The 25,194-nt window shown below is 39.5% G+C and overlaps 2 protein-coding genes across 2 annotated transcripts in view; one reads left to right on the forward strand and one right to left on the reverse strand.

Annotated features, from left to right (window-relative positions):
• LOC146489325 (dynein regulatory complex subunit 7-like) overlaps positions 1-23,802 on the forward strand; it is a 63,043-nt gene extending 39,241 nt beyond the window's left edge. The window contains exons 8-18 of the mRNA XM_085107742.1: positions 5,628-5,697; positions 9,740-9,868; positions 10,849-10,977; positions 11,230-11,293; positions 16,915-17,071; positions 18,776-18,991; positions 19,302-19,412; positions 21,268-21,378; positions 21,856-22,050; positions 22,400-22,539; positions 23,624-23,802. Of these exons, the coding sequence (XP_084963868.1) occupies positions 5,628-5,697; positions 9,740-9,868; positions 10,849-10,977; positions 11,230-11,293; positions 16,915-17,071; positions 18,776-18,991; positions 19,302-19,412; positions 21,268-21,378; positions 21,856-22,050; positions 22,400-22,539; positions 23,624-23,705 (1,404 nt within the window). The 3' untranslated portion in view covers positions 23,706-23,802. The remainder of the gene's footprint in view (positions 1-5,627; positions 5,698-9,739; positions 9,869-10,848; positions 10,978-11,229; positions 11,294-16,914; positions 17,072-18,775; positions 18,992-19,301; positions 19,413-21,267; positions 21,379-21,855; positions 22,051-22,399; positions 22,540-23,623) is intronic.
• LOC146489322 (uncharacterized) overlaps positions 1-25,194 on the reverse strand; it is a 219,254-nt gene that overhangs the window by 119,340 nt on the left and 74,720 nt on the right. The gene's annotated exons all lie outside the window — the stretch shown is intronic.

Genomic DNA, 25,194 nt, shown 5'->3' on the forward strand with positions numbered 1-25,194 from the left:
GTAAGAGTTGTTGCTGAGGGCAGAGTGATGGTGGGGGCATGTGTTGCTCACTACAGAGATATTAGTGATAGGTGCTAAAGAAATTTTTCTTGAAACTTGGCCTCATTTAGACCTCCCTATTTACTAATATACTCTGGGTAGTGTTTCCAAGTGCCATGAGATGAATACATCTCCAATCCTCATTAACAGAGCGATTGTTGACTATACCATTTATGGGTACTGCTATTGCCATTACATAGATAAAAGATAGAATGTTTTATTCAACATGTCTAGGAGACAGTGACCCTTTACTGTTTTCTTTATTGCAACCGCCAATGTTTCACTTGACATGGTTCAGTCTTGCATGTATACAAACGAAATCAGTCAAGTGTCAGTATTCTGTTGCGTAGATCGATTTTGTTTTCTAGAAAGGTAAAAAGCTGTTTTAGCATTTGATCAAAAATTGAATATGCAACAAAGTTCTTGCACGATCACTAGCCTCTGTAGTAACATAGGGCTTATTTGGAGCAATCTCGATTTTCAGGAAAAAAAAGCACTTAACGTTGGTCTTGCATAAAACCCCTCAAATGATGTCATTACTGATTACTAATGCCTTAATCATTGAAGCTTGGGAACATTATCATAAGTAATTCAAACGAGCTTTGGAACCCTATGTGGTTGTCCCAGGGCTGCAGTGATGATGAAAAGTATAAGATGAGAATATTTCTCTTAGTGATCGGTGAAATTAACTGAAAATCAACCACGATTGTCATGAAAACTTCAAACCACCTGAAAAGTAAGGTAATGGACTCTGTAATTAACTAATTCAAAGGATTTTGCATCAGGTAGACTAATGAAACTTTCAATCACTTATTAGAACACTTGCTAAATTGTGATCTTTGTCAATGTTTGCGCGACTGCCTGTTACAGGACATAACTGTCTTTGCAAAGAAAGAAGCCACTGCAGAAAGTTAATCCTGACAAATGTGTTCGATGTTTGTAAAAAGGAAAGAAGCAAACACCTTAGCATCTGAAAAACCTCACTGCAGCATCAGATTCAAGTGGGATGCCTTGAGATGGTGTAACGAGAAGAAACTGAAAGTGTGTGTCCCAATAAGTCCAAATTCTCTGAGGTCAGAGCTCAAAAACAAGCTGGAAAAATGCCTGGCATTCTGGCTTTCAGCAAGAACTTGCTGGATCAACACAAGCCTTGACATCTTCTGAGTCTGATGTCTTGGAGATGACTGGGAAGGGATCTTGGAAAGAGTATCAGCAACTGCTAGTTCCTTCCCTGGCACATGTTCTGCCTTGGCCTTAAATCTCATCATACACATAAGACGACGCTGATATCTCAAGGGTACTCCATCCAGGTCTTGATGATTAATTAGTGCTACCAGAGGCTTGTGATCTGTCATAAGCTGAAATGACTTGAGCCCACAGAGATGGCAAGAGAGCTTCCCACATGTGCATATTGACGCTAGACACTCCTTTTCAATTCGAGTGCACTTCTCAGCATCGGTAAGCGTGCAGGTGACAAATACCACAGGGTGCAGTTGGCCACCATGCCTCTGCATAAGGACACCACCCAGACCAAAGCTACTGGCATCCGCACTGACTACAGTCAGTTTAATTTCTTCTTTAGGGGTCAGTCAGTGTCGTCTTATTATGGATCTGGTCGCGACATCTCAATAAATTTGGGCTACTCAATCGGCTTGCCTGCAAACTTGAAAAAGCTGAAGTGATAGTGAGCGTTGCTGCTCTTTTGCCCGGAGCAGAGCTATACTGGAATCTGTCGGTGTACTTAAGATAGTTGCCGCAAAAACAGTTTCCTGACCATCTATCAGCCTCTCAATGTATGCAAACTTTGGATCACGAGGGAGATAGGCTTGGTAACCCCCACTGGTAACAGCTGATGAACTGACACATGTAAGTCTCGACCGCAAAGCAACAGCTGCAGGAGTTTCTCTACTCAGTTTTTCTGGAGACCTAATTCCAGGGTTTTTGACCATGTGTGAGTGAAGATGTGTATCCACTACTGTACCCAACCAACTGAGACAAGTTCTCATAATGGCATGAGGACGCTGTATTTGTTTTAGGATCTGACTCCAAACTCACAGGGGTAACTTTTGGCTTAGACATGTATTCGCTTGCTTGGCTGAATGGATGTGCCGGAGGTGGCATAGGTAAGTATATTGGATTCACTGACTTCGATACTGCTACTTCTGAGGATCTTCCTCAAGTGGCTGACTGCTTGTGTTTGGCCCTGAAAGGTCAATTTTGGGCAGACCAAAAAAAAAAAAAACCGGATCTCAACACAACCAGATATGTTTATTTTTTCGTTTGACCTTGTGCTACAAAACGCGTGCCCTACTCCATGGGAAGCAAGCTAAAGCTCGTGCGATGCTGCTACCAGAAGTGGCTACTCCAGGTGAGGTAAAGGGGCCCCATCCAGCCTGCTATGTGCAATGTGAAGTAGCAGGTGTGGACCCAAATAGGTCCCACATACTACCCATACTTAGAAGTTAAGTAAGAATATATTAGTAGTAGGAATATATCAGCCTTTTGAGGGATTCATGATCCACTCACTAGATGTGCTTGCTGTGGCCTGGAATCTGAAAGATGTCAAGAAAAGGTGGTCTCTCGACCACCGTCCAAGTGTCTGGTTTGATAAGCCAAAGAGGTAGCCCAGGCCCTGGTGCTGTGGTAGCAGGAGTTATCCTGCTCTGAATGGGGAAATCAAAGGTTCTTGAAGTGACTCAGATAAGGGAGGAGGTGGTTTTGTGAAGAGAGGATGAAAGGACTGGGGGAGAAACTAGGCTAGAACACGACGGCTATAGGGGTGGCAGTGAATACAATAGGGAGGGGTCTCCTTCTTGTAGATATTGTGGTACGACTACTCGTTAACTTTGCCCCTGGCTATAGAAAGTTTGGAAGCTGCCATGTAACGAAAGGCAGTGTCGTACAACAGCCAAGCTGAATCTTTAATTTTCTGCCTTAAGATGCACATTTGGTTGTGATATGACTGAAGGTCTGGGGCTAGTTGGGGGAATTGTGAAAGAATGTGCTTTGGAAAACGTTCCAAACGTTTCTCTGGCACCAGTGGGAGGTTGGAGTGGAAAAATCGTCAAAAGTCCTCTGTGGTGCCAGTTGGAGTCTGGGCTCTAGTTGAAGTTGTAGCAAAAAGCCCCCATCTTGGATGTTGACTCGAGTTTTGTCGAGAGCCTGTGTTTGTAGCATTGTTTAGAACACTGTCCAGGGACAGACCAGAGAGGTCGTTTGGTGGATTTGATGGGTGGACAAGGGCAAGTCATGATCATGTTCTGGAGCTGGCTTAGTTTACACTTGAAAATTAATTGAGTGGAGGAGGGCAGATGTTCAAATTGGCGAGTTTGAAGTAGTTTTGTGGTCATTTGGTCTAATTTTTCGATGTCGCCCTTGAGCCAAAGTTATGACAAACCTGTTTGAGCAGGATAAACTTTGGATCACTTCTCGTTTTTCTTCGACATCGACTTGCTGTTCAACTTGAGGCTACCACCAAAGAGTACCTGGGTGGCGGGCCCTGATTTTTAGGACATAACTACAAGTCCTTGCCCTAACCAGTCGAGTGGTAGAGTTGTGTTTGCTAAGAAAGGCTTAAAAAGTTCTCACAGAATCTGTCATATCCAGAAATGCGAAGCAGTTGAGTTACTGTAACTCCCAATGGTAGGACTTGGTGCAAGCCTTGTCCAGCATCAATTAAACCGAACCTTTTATTTCGTAGTCCTGACCGTGAAACTGGTAGAAAGTTTTTGTTTCAACCCCCTACTTATTTTATTTAAATATGGCAAAGACAGAGGTAACTTCTGGTTTGATGATCAATCTACACTTTTTAAAGGACGCTTGTACAATGCACAACTTTTCCTTCATTCACATGCCATTGAAATTTGGGGAAAATGTGATCATTTGGTTGTCCAATATACACAAACTGATGTGGTCTTTAAAAGCAGCCTTCAATTTGTACGTACAGTCAAAGCAAAAGTCAGTCCCTATACGGTCTGTAAATTGCATCTCATGTGGGGGACTTAAATTCTTTTCTCGCTTTGCTGAAGAGGTTGAGAGATGGGTGAACATTTTTATGGTCTGTACAGACCACAACATGGTTATTCCGTTTGTCATCGGTCCATAAATGTATGTGTTGGTATGAAGATTTTCTCCCACACTGACCAACGCTAAGTGCATGTGCAAATACGGTCGACTTCCTCAACGACCATGCATGTCTGTTGAGATCATTGTTTGTGTTCTCTGCATTCGGCTTTTTTTTTTTTTAGTATCCCTGAGTATCTGAATTAACGTCAGTTATCAAATGCTTTTTCAAGAAACTGCTGTTGAAGAGGAAAAGCATCCTAACGCTGAGAGCTTGCTGTATCGTTATTCATCGTAGCTGTCCAGTGCAACAGTTTTGTTTCGAGAATTGCATTTATATTGTTCGATGTGTGGCAATAATTTTAATGATTTTTTGAAAATATTGGGATTGTGATGAAGTATCTTTTCACCATGACATCCAATTAATGAAAGATGGCACCTAAATGCGAAAGAACCTGACTGTTTGGACAGGGCGGCAATTTTGATTAACAATAACACTCTAAAACCAACACAGATGAGAAAAGTTACAGAGAAGCCGACAGAACGTTTTGCTTAAATTACACCATAGAAACCTACTGTGAAAAGAGCCATATACTACAAGTAGGCACATTCGAACACGCTTGAGAGGTATAATGGCAACTCCACAATTGTATTCCGATGAAATTTAACTAATGTTGAAGACTGAAATTGTTGAAGAAAGGAGACAGGTGCTGAAAATAATCAATGCGAACGCATTCTTTCCTCTGAAATCCTGGCCAATAAATATCCAGATTATCCTCTGGAAATATACCTGGGGGCAACACGGGAGGTTGCAAAAATTTAGAGAGAATTTACTGGGTTTTTATATTAACATCGCAATACTTCTAGCAATAGCAAAGTTCCACTTCTCAATATAAACCACACACAACCCACAATTTCTTGATATACGCTGACAAAGGCCGGCTGGTGCTTGAAACATCAGCTTTTAAATCTCATTACGGTTGCTAATTCAGTTCAATTCAATTCAGCTGATAAAAGAGGCATTCGTTTTCACATCCCATCAACACAGGACAACAATTTCGTTACTTGTAAACTATCCCGTCTTATCCATTTGTTTGGATAACAGGCTTTTTTATAACATGCAGGTAACCTAATAATGCATTCTATTAGAAACTCGTGATCTGTAAATAGAAATAGTTTATCACTTTATTTTGGCAACCCAAACCATAGTTTGATTCTTACGATAGATAAAATATTGAAATACTCGTCAAAACCTGAAAGCTTGTGGTATCTTACAGCTACGTACACTTGAGAACAATCTCTTCTCAAGAAACTCCCGTGGATGAAAAGGACACTACTTCAACTTTCATGCTCATGAAAATAAAATTTTCAAATGCCATTTGGCATTTAAGTGTTTAACGTCTTGTGGATATATTTATCTTATATTCACAAGGCTGAAGGTGTGTACAAAATGTTCATTAATTGCTCAAAGCAGAAGTCAGACAGAGCTGTTTACAGCCATGATCAGTTTTTTGTTTTATTTTCAGAATGATGAAGATGCATCTGATTTTGATTTGCCCCCTTCGTGGGTTGCTCCTGTGGAAATTTCCCTCAAAGGTGGGCCACTACTATATTTTGTTTCCAAATGTAGCTCTGTTAACTGTTGTAATTCGTAATTTAATAACAGAAAATTAGTAGCTCTGGTAGCTGTTAACAAAGGAGTTTTTTTTCTACTTTTCGCCAGATTTCAAGGTGTTCCATTTAAGGGCTTCAGTTTGCATTCTCTCAAGATCTTGTCGGCAAATTTCGTAAAAGAGGGCAGCATTCCTTTGGTTCTTATCTAGCGTCCCCTAAACAAAAGAAACAAATGACTCTTGCTTTTAAGCATCATATCATATCATATCATATCATATCATATCATATCATATCATATCATATCATATCATATCATATCATATCATATCATATCATATCATATCATATCATATCATATCATATCATATCATAAATCGTATCATATCATATCATATCTTATTATATAGCTGAACTGGTCCGCGATGAAAAGGAGCATTTTTATTGGCTCCCTGAGCGGTCCGAATTTTCCTATACAGACCGCTAAGATGGACCGCTAGCGTTAAGTGTTTCGTGGTTACTGTTTCAGTTTTGACAACGCAAATTAAAAACTGTTTCCAATTAACTTTATATAGTAGGAACTGTCGGTTTAAATCGTGATGTCGGACTTTTACTCCGAGAGCACTGACGAAGGAACGAAAACAAGCTCTGAAAACAACAAACTCGACGAAGAAACCAAAGAAAATTCCGTCGACAAGGCCTCAAAGTACCACGACTTCACTGAGCAACAGCAGGCCAGAAGCACTACAGAGAAAACCAAATCTGACCTTAAAATATGGGGAAAATTTTGCCACCAACGGAATGAGTTCAGGAAGATTGAGGCAATACCCTGGGTGGAACTTAATCTGCTGCTCTGCGCTTTTTTAAAGATGTAAGAAAGAAAAATGGCGACGAATACGAACCTGGAACTCTGACTTGCCTGCAACGAAGCATCCAGCGTTATCTTAATACCCACGGGTCACAAGCCAATCTCATTCAAGGTGACGAATTCAAGCTATCCCGAGAAGTCCTCGGTGCAAAAAGAAAACAGCTTGTCGTGGAGAGAGGGAAAGGCAATCGTCCACAAGCAAGCCGAGAAGTCATCGCTGTTGAAGAAGACAAGCTCTTTGCCGAAGGAGAATTTGGCGAGCACAACCCGGTTGCTCTACATCGCACAGTTTGGTGGCTCCTGGCTTTACATTTTGGCTTTAGAGCAAGAGATGAAAGTAGAAAGCTTCAGTGGGGCGATGTCAGCCTTGAAACTGACCCGGACACAGGCAATGAAATGCTGGTCTGGAAAGCTGAGAGAGGCTCGAAGACGCGCCAGGGACAGGACAAAGCAAGCGGTCACCGAGCATTTTATTCTACTGCTCAAGCTACTGATAACGAGCACGCTGGGGATTTTTTTAGTCAAATTCGGCCAAGAAGTTTCTTCTCCTAAGGGTTTTATTGTACGAATCTCAATTTTTGCAGGCGAACAAAACAACGGTTTCTCTGCAACTTGGCCGATTCGGATTTTTGAATTTTATTTTTTTTAACGGTAAAATGACGTCATCAATTTGGCGCGAAAATTTTTTTTAGAGCTTCGACATGGTCAATCACTTTTTGCTAAATAAACATACCTTAAGGATTACAAAACTGAAAAAAAGATTTGAAATATCTTAACTGAATCAAAAGTTTTGGGCTTCTGAAGTTTGAATTTTCCGCCATTTTGTTACTAAAAATAGCCTTAAATTGAACGCTTAACTTCCCATAACTCTTGACTCCAATGAGGTATTCCAAATTTTTTTTCAGATTTGTTATTCTCATTTCATGTTGTTTTTTATGTTAGGAACGACTGTGTCGTAGCCCCCCCAAAAAAATTTTCCCACCAAATTGATGACGTCATTTTACCGTAAGAAAAATGAAATTAAAAAATCCGAATCGGACAAGTTGTAGAGAAAATATTGGTTTGTCTGATTGCAAAGTTTGAGGTTGCTACCACAAAACCCTAAGGAGGAGAAACTTTTTGGCCACATTTGACTAAAAAAATACCCAGCGTGAGCGATGTCCAGTCAAGTACTATAAGCTGTTCAGACGTCACAGGCCCATCGAGATGAATCAACCAGAGGCACCATTCTACTTGGCCGGAAAACATCAAAGAAAGGCTACTGATGCAGTGTGGTACAAGAAAAGTCCGCTTGGAAAGAATGAAATCGGGAAGCTACTCACCAAAGCTGCCCAAAATGCTGGTTTGCCAGGACGCGTTACCAATCACTCGGTTCGAAAGACCTGCATTTCACGATTGCTGGATTCAGATGTTCCTGGAAATTACGTGGCCCAACTGAGTGGACATCGAAATCTGAAAAGCTTGAATTCATACAAATCGGCTTCCATTCAGCATCAACGAAGAATGTCGTTAGCCCTCAGTCGCTCATCAACAACCACAAGCGAGCTCCAAGCAGTTGGCAATACACAGGCAACAACTACAATGGAAAGTACCAGTATGGCGACCACAAAAGAAGCCGGATTGGCTATTTTTCAAGGAGCAAATTTCCAAAACTGCTCGTTTAACATCCAGATTACGAATCATGATCAGCCACCGCTTCACAAGCGCTGAGCCATTTTAAGTGACGATGAAGACGATTGAAATGCAATTTTGACTAATTTTGACTACAAAAGCTTCAATTTCATCTATTTTCATTCATTCCATAGTATAGTTGACACTTTTAAACATTCAACACTTTTAAGAAATGCATTTTCTTCGGAATCTCAAATGAGCTAAATTTTCATTTTTCGAACTTTTTCACTTCGATTGACGAGACATGTCAAACTTTCGTGTCAAACCTTGACCAATAAAAAGTCGCCTTTTCGTGCGCGAGCCAATCAGAATTATTCCACGTGGTTTGTGAGTACGCGTCAGCATGGAGAAGGCTTTCTTGCACTTTTTCTCGCACAACTTGATCATAAACAAGTTTCACGCGGACCAGAAAGCAACAAGCGGGAAAGCCTATATAATAAAAACCTTATTGAACTAGCTTGTTCGGTCCGTATTGGGAAAATATTGGTCTCGTCCTTTTTTTGCAAGTTTATGGACCTCGCCTTCGGCGCGGTCCATAAACTTGCAAAAAAAGGAACTCGACCAATATTTTCCCAATACGGACCTCACGCTAGTTCAATAACATATATGTAATGTAATGTAAAGTAATGTAATATAATATTTAAGCCTTGTGTAGCTTTCGCTACTTGCAGTCCTGTGTGATTAACTAAAAAAAAAATTGAAAAACATAACATATACATTGATGGATTGATCGATATCTTTCTGAATTTTTTGGTTTGTAGGTGTTACATTCTTCTCACTATTTCTCGACCGATGCTAAACAAAGTGTTTAAGGACGGTGCCTACTATTGTTACTGCGCATACGTTCTGCGCATCTCGAGATACTCGGGTTTCCTATGGGTGGTGCCTGCTAATACAGGAATATTTTTGCGCGGTTTAAAACTATGTGGAGAAAGCAGAACTTAGCAAACGCTTTTGGTATCTCGAAAGAAAATTGGGGGTAACCATGCATTTTTCAGAGATAATTAAGCTTCAATTTAGGAAAAAATCCCATACATTGCTTCATATTTTGGCGCTTTTTAGAGATATTATTACTTAATTATCTCTGAAAAATGCGTGGCTACCCCCAATTTTCGTTTTGGATTCCAATAGGCCTTCCTAAGATCTGCTTTTCCCGCATAGTCGCAAACCGCACAAAAATACTTCGATATTAGTAGGCACCGTCCTTAAGCGTGATCTATATGAGAAGTTCATAAGAATAAAAGGGATTTTGAAGCAAGATCGATTCAACATCTAATTGGTAATTGGTTTCAACAAAATTTGATTGGACTTAACATTTGGGTCAGAAAATGTTGAGCGGAAATTGAAACAAATGTTAAAAGCATTTACACACTGACAGGTTTTAATTTGAGTTGACCGGGTTTAGAACTCTATTTTTTTATAGTTAGACTGAATGGTATTTAATTAACTGACATCATGAATGTTATTTTTTTTTTCTCTTTACAAAAGAATTTCAAACAAGGTGTCCTTATGGAAAAAAGACAAAGCTGTATAAGAAAGCGAAGATCGAGAAATTTGCAGACTATCTGCTGAAAGACGGTCTTGTATCCTGTTTGGCAAGTTACAATGACTATGAGTGTGAGTATAGTTCCTAGGCATAATAGGACAACATTACCCAGTATTTAAGGAACATTATTGGTCAGTGGGTGATATCGGATTCCTGACAGGCTGGAAATGGAATATTATAAATCACCAACATATTTGCCATTACTTGTGGACGTGTTGTGTTATGTTGATCAACGAACTTTTAAAATAAATACCAAATTCCAAGAGAGAAGCTAATAAAAAAAATAATTTGCTTGAAAGGAAAACTAAAGTGGAAGATTTTGTGAAAGCTATTGGTTGAGAAGAACCACTAAAACTGTAAGGAAAACTGCAAGATTAGCATAGAGTACCCATTTGAAGGAATGCACAAGAGCAATCTCGTTCTGAGAGGCTGCGTTCCTTTTGGTGGCCTCCGCTGGCCTAAAGCCTGCACGGGCTCTGGTGACCAGATTGATACACAAGCTACTCTGCCCGTGCATGTGATTTCATGGTGTAACAAGGTCAATGTCACGCCTGCGATCATTCCCAACAAAAGTGACGTTAGAAAATCATGAAGCGCCGGGAGAGTGGTAAAATCAAAAAAGGTTCAAGCGGGAAAGAGTGTGAAATATTAATCGCGGTCAAACATAAAAGAGAATGTCTCTGCTTTGAGGGTGCAAGTATAATAAGTTTGCTGCGAGTCTGTGTTTTTACTGTTTCATGTAAATATTTATTTTAAGTAAATATGTGGAGACCAGTCGGTGCTGTGTCTTTGTTTTCTGTTTGAATGCGTGACATCTAGAAAACTGGCTCGCTTAATGGTTCCTAAAACGTTTTTTTACCCTTTTGATAGCGGTTAATATGAAATGTAACTACTCGTCACAAATGGGATTTTGGAACATTTTAGGAGTTGCTTGCGAAGTTATCACTAGCACCCCTCTCCGCCCCTCGTCATTGTTACATGGGATCCCGCCTCCCCACCAAACTGCCACAAACTACATTATATGCATGGTCAACTTGATTTTTTGTTTCAGTAAAAGATCTGGTTCAAAAAAGAGAAATGTACAAACACAGGATTGACAGGCTGGAGAGTAAAGTGCATAACATGACAACCGGACTTATTACAGAATACTTTGCACCTGGCAGAATCGACTGCCTGAAAGGTTCGTACATCCGGCAAGACCAGTTATAACTCAGCTTAGTTATGATGTCACTCATTGTGTAAAAAGATTGGTAAGCCATACGAGCTCCTTTACAACACAGCTTTGTTTTGATGCCGTACTGTTTGTACAAATGTTGGTACTGTACTACATTACACTATTGCATATGGTGGCCCATCACTGTCACGACAAACGACAAAGTAATTTCGCCCACTGCAAAGTCATTTTTTGAGGGGTTTTTTTTTTGCCTTATAGAACACACCTACAAGGCTAGTTCACCCGGTCCAGAATCTGACAGGAGTATGATTTTCTACTCCAGGTAAGGCAGGTACCTCTTTCAGTTAGATGCAGTTGGAATGTTGCTTGTGACGCACAGACAAACTGAAAATGTTACAATGAGTCATGGAACAAGTCAGTCTTTGCTACTCCTTTCAAAATGCCATCTCGTGTTTTCCTAGATTCATGGCTTACGACGTGCGAAGGAAAATAACTGTCATCAACATTGTTTCTCCACTTTATCCAGAAATGCACCTAACCCTGATTTTGGGTACTTTATATAAGACAGACCTTTTTGTCGTTTTCATATGACTTCATGTTTGGCAGAATTATTTGTGTTTTTGTGAGAATTTAGGGTAGGGGACACTTTGTGATGTCTATCATACAGTTCATGCATCTCATTAGCGTGCATTTCTGGACATATCTCTGTTTCTCTCACTACAGTACACCTATTTAATGTCATGTTCAGGTGTCTGTCATTGATTTATTACTGTGATGTACTGTCGTTAACAAACTATTCACAAACCTTTTAATGCGTTCGCAAAGGAAGGTATGTGCTGATTTCTTAAGCCAGCTTTTCACCAGTGACGCAAACACAACAACATATTTTAACATGGTCATGGTTTAAAACCTTTCCTTCAGCTAGCGCTTATGCTAGGGTCCCAGTAATTGACCGTAATTGGTTGTTATGCAATATTTCAGTTCGACAAAGGAGGATGTAAACTTAATTCGTGGTGGTCAATCAGTGTTTTGCAAGCCAGCCTTTGTAAGCAGGCGGTTACCATCCAACTCTTCAAAATACTGTTTTACTTTACTGTTGTTATTCGGCTTGATGCATACGCTAGGCTATGAAATGTGTGTCATCTGACGGATTTAATTTATGGATTACCTTAAACCTCTCGTAATTCTTAATTAGGTCCAATTCTTTTTATTTTTTCCTCACGAGCTTTTTGAAAAATCTAACGAAAGATCTCAAATTTTGAATTTTATTAATTCCCAGCTATCATCAATTGTATTTGTTTTCGACTCCTTATTTCATACAGGAATATTGCACTCCATGGTGCTAACACAGCAGTCATTTAAGAGCCGATTTCTGAGATTATCAAAAATCGGGCGTCAGTCGTGAAATTTCGAATTCCTTGATATTTTGCCCATATAATCTCTATAGTAAAGTATTTTCAAAAATAACGTTAAAAGTTTCGTCAGCGTATTATTTTTTTCGAAATCGGGCAAAGTTTGAAATACAGCAAATTAGCGTCCTTTCGGTCACGAAACTTACTGAAAATTACCCATTTTCATCTCGCTCGTAGAAAGAAACGCGATGTCCTCCATTAATGAAATGTTTACAAAATATAAACACCTCCCTCTTCTTCATAATGCACTAGTTAAATTTAGATAAGCTTGAGAATTGGAAATGCTTCGGCCGTTAGAAGAAACCCCATTTCGGCAGTTTAAAAATTCAGCAAATTTCATCCAATTTCAACACAAAAGAAACCCAATTGGTACGTCCAGTTTGAATTTAAAATGAAGACATTGTTGAAGCACAACCTTTGCAGTTTACTGTGTTAAAATATTTCTGGCGGCAATGCAAAAGTATCCCGTCGAGAGACCAAAATGTGAAGGGTACTTTGACACGAGGAGAGCCTGTGAAACGAACAACGGCCGTCACGCTACAAATCAAGTCCTTTGTTAAATTATCACTTGCAACAAAGAATATGTTTTCTATGAGCTGTACAGAAATTGCTAATAGTAGCTTATTCTCTGCTGAACTTAGTAGGATAACATTTCGTATGATTTTGTCAACTCGTGTATTTTTACACATGTAGAAGTCAGAATTGGGCACATTTTGCTGTTAATTGTGTAATTGGAAACTGTTTACATTATTCTGCTTCGGCTACTTTCAAAAATACAACAGTCAGGAAATACCAAAAGTCAGAGTATTTCTAAGCTTTAATTCATCTATTGCTTGAGTTTTTAAGACAGGAAAGGCAATTACTTTAGAATTATCAAGCAAAGATGGTATAAATTCACTTAGAAGAGGTCAAAGTTAACAGCAGAGATCGGCTATGTGATTGTCGCATCGCAGAATAAATATTTACTAGAAATACGTGACTCGCAAAACCTCGCGAAGCGGGGGCTGGGTGGAAAGCCCTCTTTACTCGTATTGTAGCATCAAACGAGGAGATTAAGAGGCGCATAAGAATTTTTTTTTGATGAGCATGGTGTTTTCGTAGTTCCATGGGCTAGTTTGCGGTTGAAAATCTATTTCTGACGCGACGTAATGTATAACGGGCGTGCAGCGCTGTCGTGTTCGATGAATTTATTTCCCACGGAAAATTATTGACCGCGGCCACAAAACGTGTAATTTCTTTAATGCACTCTTTCACAAAAAAGATTTCTAAAAGAAAGGGAAAAGATTCTGGAGAGATAGTTCTGTGTCCAGTGAATATTGATGAACATTGCAGTTGAAATTTGATCATGCACGCATATTTTTTTTCCATGTATGCAAATTTTGCTCCAGACAACGCCAGACAGTCTGACGTCATTGTGCGGACACCTTCAAAGATATAAACATATATAGAGATATATAAATATATTTTTCGCTCGAATTCGCTCGGCTTAGCTCCGCTAGGGCCGGCTCGGCCCGACAAATTTATTAACCTCGCTACGCTCGGGCCTTCGGCCCTCGCTTCGCGAGGAATGAAATTGCTATAAACTAGCAGTTTATTCTAGCCCTGAATTCGAAAAAATTCGCTAAGGAGGACTTACCACAGTGATCTGATCTGCAGCGCCAGTAACTCTTTTTAAACGGAAAAAGTTGAAATCCTTGTAACTGCGTGACTCTGACAAACTAAGGCGTGATCAAAACCGCGTGGGACCTGGTAACCGAACTATCTTCCCACGCCGGCTACGAAGGCGAGCAAGTAACAAACGACAAACAATTCCGTATTTTACCTCAGTAAATATGCAGTTCTTCAAGTTCCTAAACCAGCGGTCTAGCCTAATATACACTCCCGTGCTTGAAAACATTTTTTTTGGGCGGGGTTTGGGGGGGGGGGGGGGGTCCTTGCGCGTGAGAACTCGCGGACGTTTAGAATACAGCTTAGTGCCCTTTTTTCAACAGTAACTTTATATTTTCTACTGTATGGCACTTACCTTTGCAAATATCAAAAACGAAGTGGACAGTTACTATAGTGTTTCCTAACTACAGAAAAATGCTACCATTAATGGTTGGAGGTTCCATCTATGATACAGTAGCAAGTAGAGTAGACATTTTCCTACAAGACACGACCGCACATGATCCTACGACGGACCAGCGCACAAAAAGACTATTTTGCAGCCTAGCCTGTTCCAAGCTCCAGAATAGTGAGAACTGCGAAAACATGAACCCGAATTTAAAAGCGCTCTCTCTCTGCACAATTCCACTCATTTTGTTTCCTCGGGTTTTGGTTTGAAATTTGGGCGTTCTCACTAACTGAGAGCTTTGAACTGGCTAATGTTCAACAAGCTAGTGTCTATGTCTATGAGGCATAATTTTAATTATGCCTCATGAACATTAGCCAGTAGGAAAAGAGAACTCGAATGACATTCCAGGCTTTTTGTGCTTCTCGAGCATCGTATTTGAAATTGAAAGACAAAAATTTGACTGTTTTGCAGTCAAGGAAGATGCTACGTGTAGACATAAAATGCAGGTGTGGCCTCATACAGCTTGCAAGGTTTACTCTACTTGCTACTGTATCATAGATGGAACCTCCAACCATTAATGTTAGCATTTTTCTGTAGTTAGGAAACACTATAGTAACTGTCCACTTCGTTTTTGATATTTGCAAAGGTAAGTGCCATACAGTAGAAAATATAAAGTTACTGTTGAAAAAAGGGCACTAAGCTGTGTTCTAAACGTCCGCGAGTTCTCACGCGCAAGGACCCCCCCCCCCCCCCACCCCGCCCCCAAAAAATGTTTTCAAGCACAGGGAGTGTATATTTGGCTAGACCGCTGGTTTAGGAACTTGAAGAACTGCATATTTACACAGGTAAAATTCGGAATTGTTTGTCGTTTGTTACTTGTTCGCCTTTGTAGCCGGCGTGGGAAGATAGTTCGGTTACCAGGTCCCACGCGGTTTTGATCACGCCTTAGTTTGTCAGAGTCACGCAGTTACAAGGATTTCAACTTTTTCCGTTTAAAAAGAGTTACTGGCGCTGCAGATCAGATCACTGTGATAAGTCCTCCTTAGCGAGTTTTTTCGAATTCAGGGCTAGAATAAACTGCTAGTTTATAGCAATTTCATGAATATTTATTCTGCGATGCGACAATCACATAGCCGATCTCTGCTGTTAACTTTGACCTCTTCTAAGTGAATTTATACCATCTTTGCTTGATAATTCTAAAGTAATTGCCTTTCCTGTCTTAAAAACTCAAGCAATAGATGAATTAAAGCTTAGAAATACTCTGACTTTTGGTATTTCCTGACTGTTGTATTTTTGAAAGTAGCCGAAGCAGAATAATGTAAACAGTTTCCAATTACACAATTAACAGCAAAATGTGCCCAATTCTGACTTCTACATGTGTAAAAATACACGAGTTGACAAAATCATACGAAATGTTATCCTACTAAGTTCAGCAGAGAATAAGCTACTATTAGCAATTTCTGTACAGCTCATAGAAAACATATTCTTTGTTGCAAGTGATAATTTAACAAAGGACTTGATTTGTAGCGTGACGGCCGTTGTTCGTTTCACAGGCTCTCCTCGTGTCAAAGTACCCTTCACATTTTGGTCTCTCGACGGGATACTTTTGCATTGCCGCCAGAAATATTTTAACACAGTAAACTGCAAAGGTTGTGCTTCAACAATGTCTTCATTTTAAATTCAAACTGGACGTACCAATTGGGTTTCTTTTGTGTTGAAATTGGATGAAATTTGCTGAATTTTTAAACTGCCGAAATGGGGTTTCTTCTAACGGCCGAAGCATTTCCAATTCTCAAGCTTATCTAAATTTAACTAGTGCATTATGAAGAAGAGGGAGGTGTTTATATTTTGTAAACATTTCATTAATGGAGGACATCGCGTTTCTTTCTACGAGCGAGATGAAAATGGGTAATTTTCAGTAAGTTTCGTGACCGAAAGGACGCTAATTTGCTGTATTTCAAACTTTGCCCGATTTCGAAAAAAATAATACGCTGACGAAACTTTTAACGTTATTTTTGAAAATACTTTACTATAGAGATTATATGGACAAAATATCAAGGAATTCGAAATTTCACGACTGACGCCCGATTTTTGATAATCTCAGAAATCGGCTCTTAATAGGCTTGAAACATTTAACTTCTAAGAGCCTGGATCTTTAATTTCAATCATTACTGAATCGTGGTCAGTTTTAGTTGCTGGAAGTCTACATTGTTAATACGATCACGAAGATGGTTTGAAGTCGGCCAAATGTCATTGAAATGGAATTTTTTAATAAAATATTATCAGTGGTATTGACGTTGAATCCATTTCTAAATCCAGGTTTATGTAAACATTTGGCCAATAGGAGAAAAACCCCTTTCCACTTTCATTTCAGCTTTCAGTGTATGTATATTGGTTTTGTTGGCCTCTCTGTTGTGTTTCCTCACTGACCGTAGTCCATATGTTTCACATACACTAACCAGCGTGTTATATTTTCAGTGCCCGCATTGACGGATTAGTGAAGCGTGAGGAATCGCCAGAGGAGATGACGGAAAATTATGTTGATAGGGATGATTTTATGTACTATCGACAAGTGACGTTTGGCAAACGAATTAAAAGGTTTGGACCTCAAGAGACCAACGCAAGGCCAATAGTGGTAAGTTGTAAAACAAGAATTCCTTGTTAAAGCCCAGAGGATCGTTGATTCGTAATTTTCTCGTCCACTATATTTGGGAAAATAAATATATGTTGTAGGTAACAACATGGTTTCTCACGAGAGAATATGATAGTGGACTGTACGATATTTGTACGATAGTCCTGGGTGCATGTAAGGCTGCAAGACATACCTCAACCGTTGCCGAAATTCAGATAAACAACAAACGTTCTAGTTACTACGTACTGTGAACTAAAAAATGTTTTCAGACGTCAAATTGATGCCTTTGCGCCAGAAATGAATAATTTTCCAACTGACCGCCGATGAATTTGTGGTTTAAGTCTTTTGCACGGTTATCGTGGCCGTTTATCATTTGCACGGTCGGAGGACACTGCCAAGATATGGGTTTTCTTGCCAAAGCGGTTTGGTTAGTTCGTTGCCGTTTCCATTTCTCTTAAAGAAACATCAGTAGGAAATTTAAGGCTTAAATGGTACATTGTACTAAATCGATTAAAAAATGGAAGGTTGTAAAAACGTTACTCACCTCCTTGTAAAGGAGCTCGCTCGTATCTAAGAATAACGACAAAACCTTCGCAACATGTGCCTCATAAAGCTGAAACTGTTGCGGTCGCCATCATGAATGTTTCGACAATCACAAGGAGAGGTCCCAGTCGACATTGGGACGGGATAGCTTTGACCAATAGTACAGTCAGAGAGCTTACAATCGAAAGAAAGAAAGACGTCTGAGGATTTCCATTCTTTCCGAAAAAGTTTTACTGGAATTAACTGTATCATTGAAATTTACAATTGATGGCAATTAGTTAACGGCACATGACTGTGGTAAGAGATTAAAAAACAAATTACCCGGCTTCCGAACCAATCAGATCACAGAATCCCGACGAGACCACCCACCTACGCATTAAACTAGAGTAATAAGGTCCCGTATACATGTTCTCGCTACTGCAAAGGTCAAAACACTGAGTACCAGATGCGACCCACACACACAACATGGACACTTGATTCTGCTGATACCAACTCTGTTTGCGCTGTAATTCTTGTGTTTCCTGTACGATAAAAGTTATCAACCATCATTCTCTTGACTCAGAATGCATTTTAACATGGCTTGGATTTTAAAGCCTATGTAAACTGAGAAATGTTCCTGGCCCGAGAAATTGCTAGTGTAACATGTCTAGCACTAGACTGACCACCTTTATTTTTTTTCAACCAGATCTTGTGCTAGAACTCATAGATGATTTTGTTTGAAAGCTTGCCAGAACTTAAAAGTCAGAAAACTGACTTCACAGGTCAAACAACTGAACTTTTTTGTGTTTGTTTGTTGTTTTGCCCGCGGGGAGGAGTTGCTTTTTACTTCCGAAAATTAAATCAACATCGGTCTTACTTGCTTGGCGTTTGACTTGACGTTTGACCGGAAAATTGTCGATCCATGAGGTGGGACGACGACGCGTATGGAATTTGGTAAGGTTTGACTAAATCTGACAGGAATAAAAGGTCTGGAGTTGTAAAACGCAGAGAATAACAAAAATATTTACAGTCTGTAAACTGCAAAACCTGTCTGGTGCGTACAGGTCCAGCAGTACTTTCCATCCTGTTTTTATCTGTCAGTCTCACCAGGGACCAATTGACTAATTTAATGCCGTTGATACCGACTTAAATGGTTTAGAAAGAATTATATCTTTATTCTCGCAGAAAATAGTCGAAAGGTTTCACCGCAACAAGTCTAAAGAAGCGAATGAAGATGTCGCCGAGAGAGTGTTCCTCGTCTCGGATGAAAGAATTATCTTAACTTTTCATTTGGAGGACAACAGAGTTACAGCTTCCACCAGGGAGTTCATCCGCCCTCCTCACACCACAGAAAAAGGAGGAACACTTACAATGACGCCTGATATGACCACTACTTTTCAGGCAAGTTGTTTACCAAGACTCAAAAACCTACTAGTAATCAGAAGGTCATATGTTGCACTACTGTTGGGAGAACTCGGATTTCTTTTTCCGAGTATACCTGTGTCTCTGACTGAAAAATACCTCTATCAATGTGAATATGTCGCTCTTCTTCTAGCAAGTCTTTTAAGCGAGTACATCAAATGATTAAATATCTAAACTGTTGTTTCAAGTGAAAGAATCCTTAGCAGTTTTAACAGTCGCAGAGAAAATTTTAATTTTGTTCAGGCTATCTTAGTCGTTAAATCACGGCGAGATAATTTTTATTTGACAGGTTGACCCCCTCATCAAGCCTCATAAAAACTTGCAAGTTTATGAGATGCTGGTGGAACTTGTGGATGCCGAGGAACAAAGCACAAATCAAATACGAGCATCAGAAGAAGAGGTACACTGACTTACAATTTACAGCCTCAAAACATTTACCACGATCTCAATATTTCTCACTCTTTCATGTATATGAAGCAAAGCGATGTGATTCAATAGCTGTTGTGGATAAATAACGAACTTCTTGTGGGACTGTATGTACAAATAAAATATCACATGACAGAAAGAAGATTACATGAAATCTTACAACTGCACTTGAATGAGTTTATAGTATCGTTTCGAATTTGCTTGCAGTGACTAAAAAATGGGCTTCTTATCTGGTAAGTGACACTAAGCAAATTCAATAAACCTACAAGAATCATCAGGGATAGCACATCTTACGCGTACATGCCAGACGGAACCTTTATTGAAGTGTCAAGGTATTTAGCCCATGTGGACTAATTGGGGACATTAGTTTTAACAATACAGTGATAGAGTCCCAAAAACAAGTAAAAAACTAATGTCGGTTAATGTTTAGTTGAATTGCAATTCTTATATACTTTCTACACTTTAAATAAAATGATAAAATAAAAATAAAACAATAAAATGATAGACAAGTGAAACATGTAAGCTAATATACTAAATAATATAACATTTAGATTTGCGCGATATTGGCTACGCAGGTTACAGCGATTCAATTTTCTTCTTTTGTTTCTAAAACGGCTAAATTAGGCGAATCTCTTTGGACTTTACTAGGTTTTGACCATAGAAATGGTTCAAGATATCTAATAGAATGTTTGCCATAGCGTGTAGTGTTAAAACGCGGTAATACAAAATCATTGTACTCCGAAACGAGTGTGTGGGGTCTTTACTGACAAAGACATTGGAAACGGTAGCAGGTGTGAGGCCGTGCTTGACTTTGTACCTAAGTACCGCAATATCTTGCAAGGCGCTTCCCAAGAGTTCTTCGTATGTGTCAGAGAAAGATCTGTATATTGCTCGCAGCGCTCGTTCTTGTATTCGCCCAAGCTTCCTTTTGTCCGATGATTTACAAAGACGCCATATAAAATGGCAGCAAGTTAAATGAGGTAGAATGAAAGACTTAAACAGTAGTAGCTTCGCCTTGTGGTGCATCCGAAGACGAGAAACTACTCCCACTGTCTTGCTGGCCTTGGTGAAATTAAGGTCATCGTTGATGTAAACTCCAAGTAGTTTGATTTGTTCAGTTTTCTTAATGTCTAGATCATCAGTGTGTCACTCTTATCCTTTTTGCGTTTCCTTGGACTAATATTTAAGAGACTGAAACTTGTCTGGATTGGCTAATAGGGAAGTTCTTTGAACACCAAGACAAGGCTTGCTGACCATGATTTTCAAACTGTGTCCCACTGTTCCATAAATACGTTTGGTGGTCATCAGCATACATAGTTAAATTTGCGTCTTTAACATGTGATGATGCTGGTCAAGTTACATAAAAATTCTACTTATCCTGAAATAAACTGGTCCTCATGCATTTCTGACGAGCCCCTTCCCCCCCCCCCCCCCCCTCCCCTTCCGGAAAAGCGATGTTGACATTTTCGAAAAGGTATTGGGAAAACACGGTGGAACGTAGAATAAATGAAGATATCATCCTTCTTAAACCAGAAACTAACATTAACAGAAACACCATATGACACAGAGGAGCAATGACGTTGAACAGGGAACAAGGAAACGACGGCCAAAAACTTGAACAAATTCTAGTGCCTACTAGTTAAATTAGACATAAGCAAAATAAAACTTTGCTAAACGGGGATAATAGGGTAAAGTTATTCACTTCACTTCACGAGATGAACAACACATTTTGGGGTGGCCTACGTATACAGGCAGCAGCCTGAAAACATAGTTTTTATGGTATAGGTCGCGAGGGAGGTTTGATTGCAGTGTCCTGTAATATTTTTCAGGTGAAAGAAATCCTGCAGCTGCGAATCAAAGAAGAAGCAGCATCACAACTCAACGTGTCTGTGTACGATACTGAAAGAAATGAGAAAGCTAAGCTGCATCGCCAGCAACTGGTATGCCAAAAAATAACAGCTTCCTCAGATACTGTTTGATGTTTGTGGCATAGGAAACCAAATAACTAAAGAACTGACCTATTTTAAGGTCAAGATGTTGACAATTTCAACCATTATTGTCTAAGGCAGGTGCCGAGGTGTTTGCTGGCGGACGCAAGAAACACAAACTGACCACGTCATAATTTGGTTTTGAACCCATAGCCAAGTATAATAATTATCTTTTTTTATACATTTCAGCGCTATACACTGACACTGTTTCTCCCCATTTTCTGATTTTTTTCTAACATCTGCAACATGTTGTTACAAAAATAAATGTACGCTTCGAAATAAGCGATTTTTGGTAATTTGGAATAAACTGACAATAATTTGGAATAAACAAACAATGTCGATGATTTTATCACTTGATGAGGCCACTGTGCGTGCTGATAATAACATTTAAGGTGCAGCTTTGTTTTGTTGTCTATGTTATGACACTAGGAACGTAAAGCGGCAGAGGAAGCAATGAAGAAGCACGAATTGGAACTCGATTACCTTGCACCGTTTCTGGCGCAAATTGGTGATCCACCTCACATCAGTCGCCAAGAAGCTTACAAACTCAAGGAGGAATGTCTACAAGATCTTAAACACCGCCTCATCGACAAGGCAAACCTTATACAGGCCAGATTTGAGAAGGTTGGTTCATGGGAGACTTTAATATCTGCTCAGTGTCTAGCGTTCTTTCTAGAGCCACTAAAGGCTTCATTGGTTCATTTTAGGGAGACAAATTGCACGAAACGTTGCTTTGTGTAACATACCCCGAAATGAATGTCTCGTAACGTTTTTATTGCAGTTAGTCAACGTTGGACGAAGTAGAATCTAGTTGTACTTGTCGCTACGTTTGCGGCAACAAAAACGAGACATGTTACACTAGCAATTTCTCGGGCCAGGAACATTTCTCAGTTTACATAGGCTTTAAAATCCAAGCCATGTTAAAATGCATTCTGAGTCAAGAGAATGATGGTTGATAACTTTTATCGTACAGGAAACACAAGAATTACAGCGCAAACAGAGTTGGTATCAGCAGAATCAAGTGTCCATGACAAAAGAAGATGAAGAGGAGTACCTCAATTTCTGCAGCGAGGCCATGTTTAGAATCCATATCCTTGAACAGCGGCTCAACAGGTTCACTTTTATACTAACAATAACTTTTAGTTAGCGTCAAAATATGCGAGAATATTTTCCGCGTAGATTGTCGGTTTATAGAAGCAAACTGACAGTTTTCCGATAGTGAAGGTCAATACAAGGAAAACAATGGACTCCGTGGAACAGACATTGTCAAAGGCCGAAGGCTGTGCAAAGCCGGCTATAATCAAACCAAATAAAGGTTATTTTCGATGAAAGCCACGGGTAGGATGCCGACTTTTTTGGTGTTTCTTCACACGGCTTTTTTATAAGTACGTTGAATGTCGCCGTCTGCTACAACCACAAAATTTTTCTTCTATCTCGAAGTTTCCAATTAATGTCAATTTTCAAGAGAGGTTATCCTCCCTTGGAATTATTTTATCGTATTTAAGCGTCTCATCGTTCGAAAACTGAAGAATGTATATTGCAATGTGTGATGCATTTTGATGAACTGCAGGCAAGAGAAATGATTCGACCCGGGTAGGATAGCTCTTTACCTTCTAATATAGAAGTCGCATCTTGTACCATGTATACGTCGCCTAACATGATCAACCTAAAAAACTTTTGTAACCGATCCATTATCTATTATCTAATTTATCCATTATACATTAAGTCATGGAAATATTCGGCCACTTCGACTAAGCGTTCAGCACATAACATCGCTGTTATCTGACGGTGTTTATTGTGAATGTTTGGTTTTATGAACTGGGTTGATAACGTAATTTGGCCAGCGTAATGAGATTCCAGAGCTAGGCCTTTGCCAGAGTGAATTCGTTGTGCTCGAAACGTCAGCACTCGAATCTCATTACGGTGGCCAAATTACGTCATCAACTCAGTTCATAAAACTCTCCCATCGACGCAGCACCACATTTTCATTAGAATGCTAACCCTCTTATGTATTCAGTTTTTTTTTTTTTTTTTTTGCTGACTGGACACTCCACTCTTTGTTGGGAATTCAGTCAAAATACAATCCAATGAAAGTTTTAAAATGCTTGGCACTTTTTGTTTAACAGTGTGTCATGAGAATACGGTAATTGTGTATTTAGATAGTGTAAAAATCATTTTTCTTTGTCACTTCCACTAGGCACAAAGAGCTGGCGCCGCAAAAGTATGTTCAACTGGAGCAAAAATTGAGGAACGACCCGCGCCTGGCAGAGTTTTTCTGATGTACTGAAGACTTTTTATTTGTATCGAATGTAAATTGTTGTGGCACTTGTTTATTTGTCCGTTCCTGCTGAAATAAACCAAACAAGTTAAACACTGCGCCACTAATGGTCTTCTTCATGCGTGTTGTCGGAGAATGTTTGACTCTTTTTGAACATATTTAGATAGACATTTCTTTTTTTGAGATAATAAGAGGAAAAGAATATGAAATATACCAAATGGCTGAACTCCAGCAATAATACAGGTACATATAGAGAATATGAAAACCCCGCACAAACAGTAAGGCATCCTTTGACCTAATTTAGAAGATAAGATAATTTATTTTATGTCAAATACACAGGGGGTGGTCTCCCAGTCCCCCGAGCCACAGGCTCATGATAAAAGTGTTTGACAATATAAAAGAACACACAATAAATGTCTTCAACAAGAAGCATTAGACACCTTGTACTAGGGCGCCTTCATTGGTTGTTCGTTGTTGTTTGGTTCTAGCAAAAGGTGAAGAAAAGTGACCGGAGTTGCTAGTCTGAAATTTTGAAAGGAACCCCTTAGAGGTACCAGAACCCCGTTTTGTTTGCATGGATGAAATTCATTTTCACCCCCAGAAGGCAAAAATTCACAAACAAACAATTTTTGTCATACTGAAAATTCCGAAAAAGAGGCCCTCCGAATATAAGTCCCCCCCCCCCCCCCCCCTTCCTCACCAACACCACAAAATTGTAAACGCAAAAAACCCTCCTATACTAAGACCCCGGGGGGCGAGAATTGCCCCCAAATACAAAATAAATCAGCGTAATTTACACATACCATTATATCAAGCCTTTTCTATTTATAAAAGAACGATTCCACACACTGAATTCTGAGTTACGGTATGAACCATAAACTGGTTGGTATGACTTTTACGGTGTGTATGGTGTTACATTTTTAATAGAGTTGGTTGTTGTTCAGTTTTGAAATCATATTAGAAATTCATTGTATGAAATGCTCCATAATTTCAGACTTGCACTTCTTTATCAAAGGATCTTTGGAAAAGATATTCAGTCGGACAGTACAGTGCGAACTCAGCAATGACTAAATTTATTGAAAAAAATAAACAAATCCGAATAAAGATCATTGTCAAGTTAACATAAAATGAAATATCGGCTATCAAGCACTTCTTCCACGGCAAACCGCTCAACGGTTGATTCGCTTTGCCCAATTTTCGTTTTCCTGGTTCTGGTTCATTTCGAGTGATATTCACTCTCGTACCCAGAGTCCTCAGGCTCTTTGGCCAGCGGTTGGTCGCCAGGAGACACTCTGGGATACTGGAATGTTATTACCGCAGGATTTCTGCGGAACCGTTACGGAGCTTATACAGAGCAGCCAATCCAAAAATATAAATTTTTTTCGAATTCTCCAGCGTCTCTCCTGGCGATTTAACCGCTGTAAAATTGTTTTTTTTTTTATCTTATCGCGTGTTTAGCATTATATATTGTACAGTCCGTAATCCAGCCT

The sequence above is a fragment of the Pavona decussata genome, unplaced genomic scaffold (assembly GCF_977016875.1).
Source record: "Pavona decussata unplaced genomic scaffold, jaPavDecu1.1 SCAFFOLD_6, whole genome shotgun sequence".
In the NCBI taxonomy this organism is placed as follows: Eukaryota; Metazoa; Cnidaria; class Anthozoa; order Scleractinia; family Agariciidae; genus Pavona; species Pavona decussata.